The sequence below is a fragment of the Myotis brandtii genome, unplaced genomic scaffold, assembly GCF_000412655.1.
Source record: "Myotis brandtii unplaced genomic scaffold, ASM41265v1 scaffold1680, whole genome shotgun sequence".
NCBI classification, from domain to species: Eukaryota; Metazoa; Chordata; class Mammalia; order Chiroptera; family Vespertilionidae; genus Myotis; species Myotis brandtii.
In genome coordinates, this window is record NW_005356174.1 from 354118 (window position 1) to 360272 (window position 6155).

The following is a 6155-nucleotide window of genomic DNA, read 5'->3' on the forward strand; positions in this document are numbered from 1 at the left end:
ATATATCCTATTTTATTATGGTGCCACAAACAAGAACTCTGAAAGGCTCAACTCTTACAAAAGGCCCAAATCCCCTGAAAAGCATCAGGTATCAAAATGCAGCCAGAAAAGATGGTATTAAAAGAAAAAAATATGGGCTCCTTTTTAATGAAGTCGAGGTGTAGGACAGATTTATTAGCTTCCATTTTTCCAAGTTGCATTCTGGTGTATTTCCTGCCCATACTTCTAAGTTCAGCAGATCTCTTTGCAGGATTATTTTTTTGTTTTAATACTTTTCAAAGAACATGATGTGGCTATACCCACTACACCTGCAAAGACACACCTGTGATGATACAAACACTAAGTGTTCCTCATATTCACAACCCAAGCTCTAACAGAAAACAGACCTGCTGTGTGATCTGCCAAGATCCTGCCATTCTCAAAAAGAACTGATATTATAAAAAGTCTTAAAAAATAACCAAAGATCACCCCTGACCAAAATGCTCATTAAATTTGGTGTAGTTCAGTCTATTCTTTACCATAATTCATTTTCCAATATTAAGAGATGATTAAGACAATTAAAATAATTACTTTTGGTGCTGTAACAGATGCCTACAACATTCTGACGTAAACTCTATTTTTATGTACACCATCGATTCCTTATTATTCATTCAAACATCATTACCAAATGTTTGTGGACTCTATTTTTATGTACACCATCGATTCCTTACTTATTATTCATTCAAACATCATTACCAAATGTTTGTGTGTCAGATACTATACTTGACTCTTGAGAAAGGAAAATGAATACCAATATAGTAAAAAAAAAATCTTTCCTTGGAAAATTTCTATTCCAATTGTCTAACTGAATTTGTGAACAAATAATCAGTGTACTAAATCCCTACTAAAGTTGCCAAGATCAATGAAAACAAAGTAGAAAGAGAATGAGTTCAGCCTATAGGGACTGGAAATAGGAACATACTTGAAGAGAATGTTAAAAGGGTCGGTAGTATTCCCAGTGAAAGGGAGAGGGGTATTCCAGATTGAAAGAAAAATGCCAGGAGGCGAGTGTTTGGTCTACACTGAGGACGGGCCGAAACCGGCTTGGCTCGGTGGATAGAGCCTGCGGACTCAAAGGTCCCAGGTTCCATTCCGGTCAAGGGCATGTACTTGGGTTGCGGGCACATCCCCAGTAGGAGATGTGCAGGAGGCAGCTGATCGATGTTTCTCTCTCATAGATGTTTCTAACTCTCTATCTCTCTCCCTTCCTCTCTGTAAAAAATCAATAAAATATATTTAAAAAAAAATACACTGAGGACGGGATTATCCAATGGAATAACTGGTGATAAGAAATTAGTCACTAGGCAAGGCACATGTGCCTATTTAAATTTAAGATTAGAAATTCAGTTCTCAGTCATATTTCAAGTACTCAATAACCACGTATGTCAAGTCTCCCATATTGGACAGTGTAGAGAATTATCTCCATCATTGTATAGTTCTACTGGACAGCACTGTGTAGAAAAGTACAAGGTAAGCCTGTGGCAGTTCATGGAGAATCTAAAATGTATATGAGTGTTCAAACTTTAAGTAGAAATGGTTTATAAACTACTATAGTCTACAGTCCCTTCACAAATAGCCTGGGGGATTCCACCTGGGTGTACTTCTATGGCCTGTTTTACTAATCCAGCTTCTGCATTTGAGTAAGGTGTTGTTTTTTTTAAGAAAAAAATTCTGCAGCCTTAAAATAGCTAGCTAGCTAGATAGACTGGACACTTACTGTTATGGGTACCTGGAAATCACCATAGGTTTTTAAGCAGTGAAGTGACACCATGACACAGATTTGGATTTTAGAAATATTACCTCTTAGAGCAGCAAAAAAGAATGTGAGAAAAGACACCTGGTATTCCAAAATCAGTACAGACTAATGCCGTGGTAAGGACTAATTTCAGTGAAGCGTCTAAAGAAACAGACAATGAAGAATTTGCATCAGTAAATTTATTCCAAGTAAGGATCGCACACACACCAGGCATATTATTTCCACACAGAAACCAGCATTGCAATAGAACTATTTAACAATTTGGTCATGAAAATCAGAGACAAAAACTTCTCAAGGTATCTATTTTAAGTAACTGAGTTCTTTAATATTTGTAATCCAAGCATGTTCAATTACAATTTTTAAAATCTATCATATTTGTTCATTATTCATTATTCTTATTGTATATTTATAACATCTTTCCTGAAATTTTCATTTCCCAAATAAAACTTTTCATAACTTCAAAATAGCCATATGTACTTCTTAGTAGTACTATTGTAAAACCAAAATTTTTTCAAGTAGCAAGTGCTCAGGCCATCTGACCATAGATATAAGTGAGATCCATTTTTTAAATGGCTCTTACACTTCCTGTTCCTACTGTACTATGCCAACCATTACTTCACTGATATCCCAGAGTTTTCTTGCTACAGACTCATCCATGGCTTTCGGCAATAGTTCTTGCTCTTTACAATCCCCAAAAAACTTTCCTGACACACCTTCTACCTCCGGTGAAGAGGCTAAATAAACCGAAGTTTGGGCACCTTCTACTGGAGTTTTGAAAAAAGCCCAAGACACCAAATTGAAAAGTGGTTTGACCAGCAGTGGAATGTGCATGTGCCTCCCGAGGTTAGTCCGCACAATCCCAGGGTGCAGGACATTGACAGTGACCTTTGTGCCTTCTAGGCGGCGGGCGAGTTCCCTGGTGAAGAGGATGTTAGCCAGTTTGCTCCGACTATAACAAAAGCTTTTATTATAGCTTTGCTCACTGTTCAAGTCTTCAAAGTTGATGTCTCCATATTTATAAAGTTTGGAAGAAACTACCACCACCCTGCTGGGCGCTGAACTTTTGAGCAGTCCAAGGAGAAGATTGGTGAGCAAAAAGTGACCCAGATGGTTCACCCCAAACTGCATCTCAAACCCATCTTCGGTCTTCATGTAAGGGCACTGGAAGACCCCTGCATTATTGATCAAGACGTCCAGTCTAGGCTCTTCCTGTGAATGTCAAAAAGAGAACAGCAGAATTAATAGACACAGGCCTTAAATGTACCCAAAATAAAAATTTTAAAATTTCTTATGAACTACTAAAACTATAAAATGTCTATGAATTTTCAACAATTGACAAAGAACTAAAAAAGACTTGTATGCCTAATAGGGGCGTGGCCTTCTGCTTTTCACGTGTTATCTCATCTACTCTCAACAACATATAAGCAAACAGAAGCACTGAAGATCTGTGGTTTGTCCAGTATCACAGGCCTCCCAAGTGACAAACAAAAATCTGAAGATGGACGCTTCTGATTCCAGTGCCCGGGCTCTTAATTAGTAAGCCAGCTTGCTTTTCTAGTTGGGATTCTCAAATTAGAAAAGCTAGAGAGTTGATGTGCGCTGGAGAGTGGAAATACAGCAGAAGGTCAGTATTGTTTATTCTGAGCTGCCAGTATCAACACCAGGGGCAAGTTAGGATTGCTTTATTTTGTAGTTTTCTAAGGGTAAGTGGTACTGTGGGGATGGAGCAACTTCAAATTGTTTCCTTAAAATTAGGACAAGCAATAGAGTAGGACAGGGATATAAATTAAGGCCAGACAACATCATAAATAAGTCAAAGAAATATTTTTTAAAAAATGATCCAGGTAATATAAAAATGTCAGAAACAAGTCTAAATACTAAGTCTCACAATAACAGCAAAGGAGATTACCAGAGGAGATAGGATCAACAAACACCTTAAACTTGACAATGACTGGAAGTCATGTTCTTCTTCCCTATAGGGTGAAATCTACCTCTTTCAGGCTTCAAGGGGCTCTCAACTTAGATCTATATAGTCAGAACTTTGCACTGTGACCGGATCCTGCCACGTCTTTCCAGATTAAATTTAGACTGTTCTTAAAGGGAAGTCTTTTCATTTCGTAATTCATGGTAAGTTGATTTTCTCCAGCCCTGTCCTGGCTCCTCTCTGTCTCTTTTGATGGGCAGAGAAAAATAAATGTACAACATGTTCCAGGTGTAAAGACAGAGGGATGACCCACCATTGAATTAATTTGAGGTCAAATTTCAAATTTCACTGGCCCGTTTGCCAAGTGTAAGTGAAAAGAAAAATGTGTTAAATTTCACAACTGTATCAAAGCCTACCCGTCAGAGGATTAACTATTTCTCATTCTGTCTGTCTAAGCACCTTCAGCTTTTCCAATAGTCAGCTTCAAAAAGAAGGCAAAAGTTCACCCGTGGGGGAAAGAAAGGAGTGTTCTCTTTCAGTAATCCTTTGGAAGAGTTTCCTGTATTAATCATTTCTGAGCCATCATTCTTTGCTGGACTTGTGTTATTTTAAGACTTTATCATCTACTATTTTTTTTTTAAATTCTAGGAGATAAATGACATAAATACCAAGAATACCAACCTGTGGGAAATTTACATTTCCATTAAAAAAAAATTCTGATTATGGTCACTGAACTTGAGAGCCGGGAAGAAACTTAATACTTAGAAGCAAGGACAACTTAGTTATCTCTTTATCTCAACTTTTAATTGGTTCTGCTCCAAGTGGCCAAAGAAATAAAATACCAGATGTATTAGGAATAAGAATACCCAGCCACATCTTCATTTCAACGTCAAAGAGGGAGACCCACTTTTAATATTTCCAACATCTCTTCTGAGTATTATTCCTTATGCTTACCCTGTTTTTTCTGATAATGAAGTAGACATAAAAACAAACCAACAAACTCCCCCCTAACCTCTCCAGATCTGCAACAGCTCCCAAACTGTGCATCAGGATGCCCAGAGTCACAAGGAACTCCCAGGATCCTCTGGAATATTTTCAGTGCTCAAGGGAAACAGAGATACTCCGCTCAACATCTCAAAAGCGACTAGTTTCAGGTGGTTCACAGCTTCAACATTACGCTGTGCTCTCTCTTTTGAGGATGTCACATCTCTGCAAAGCTGTTTTTAGCAGCTGCTGTAAACAAGTGCATGTACAATGTTAAAAACCAATGTGGAACAAGAAATGAGGGTGGCAAAGTCCGATCTGATTCCAAAGTCAGAGGAGTGAACAACAGGTACACATTCCCTGTAGTAATTATGGTTACTGAAGAATGAAATGCGTATATCTTTTTTTTCCCTTTTCATTATGTACACTATTTTTTTCAAATAGTGACTACGTTGTTATGACATCAACACTTACTAGGTTATTTGAACCTAATTATTGAATAGAAATAAAATGGCAGATATTTCTTTTGGCCTCAGGGCATCATGGAATAAGAATAATAATAAAAAATCAGAAAGTCTGGGAACCTCTGCTCTAGACCTAAGATTCCGTTTCATACAGGCCCATTTCCTATGCCAGCGCCCTCTGCAGGAAGCCCTTCGATGTCAATGTCAATGTCGGGCATGCACTTCAGTGGAAAATTTACCATCTTTAAACCAAGACATCCTCCCGGTCCCTGGAGGGCAACAGGAATACAGGAGTTAAAAGCGAGGGCCCTGGAGACAGATCCTGGGCACCCAACTTGGCCTCCCTATGCCTTCATCGCCTTGTGTTGTAAAATGGGGATAACCCTGCCCACCTCACAGGGTTACTGTGGGGATTCCAGGACAAAAAAATAGCCAAGGGCACTTGCATCTCATTAATATATATATATATTGTATCTGAAATGCTTGGAACAAGCTCCTGGCACATCGGGCACCTTCCAATAAATGCCAGGTATTGCATATTTCCTTATTTCTGTCCCTGTTTCGAGCACGAGGCCGGCCGCTGGGATTCCAAGCTCCAGTTTATTTGTAAATGAGGCCGGATGGCGGTGAGGGGTGGTGCTAAGGAGTCCCCCGGGGGCCGAGCGCTGACCTCCTACCCGCGCGCGGGGAGGGGAAGGACACGGTTTTCCAAGGCCCTTGGCCAGCAGCCCCCTCCGTGCTCTCGGCTCCCTGGAAGGGGACGGCTCAGTCCACACGCACTTTGGACTCGCGAAAGGCCGAGCAGGGCCCTGGCGGGCCTCTTGGGCCGCCCGCGCTGGCCGAGGGGACATGCGCGCACACTGGCTTGCTGTCGCCGTGGGCTTATTTCCCGCTCAGCTTCCCTGGAAGACAGGACACGGCCCTTCCAACCCTCCCAGCTCGCGACTCCCCAGCCGCCCCCCAAAATCAGGGGATCGTTCCGTCACAC

The 6155-nt window shown here is 40.4% G+C and overlaps 1 protein-coding gene and 1 long non-coding RNA gene across 2 annotated transcripts in view; both read right to left on the reverse strand.

The window, feature by feature from the left end:
* Positions 1 to 1956: 1956 nt before the first annotated feature.
* Positions 1957 to 6155, reverse strand: part of LOC102256566 (cytosolic 5'-nucleotidase 1B) — a 26725-nt gene continuing 22526 nt past the window's right edge. The window contains exon 10 of the mRNA XM_014536906.1: positions 1957 to 3004. Within this exon, the coding sequence (XP_014392392.1) occupies positions 2387 to 3004 (618 nt within the window). The 3' untranslated portion in view covers positions 1957 to 2386. The remainder of the gene's footprint in view (positions 3005 to 6155) is intronic.
* Positions 5561 to 6155, reverse strand: part of LOC106725509 — a 6518-nt gene continuing 5923 nt past the window's right edge. The window contains exon 3 of the long non-coding RNA XR_001361394.1: positions 5561 to 5571. This is a non-coding gene — a long non-coding RNA (uncharacterized LOC106725509). The remainder of the gene's footprint in view (positions 5572 to 6155) is intronic.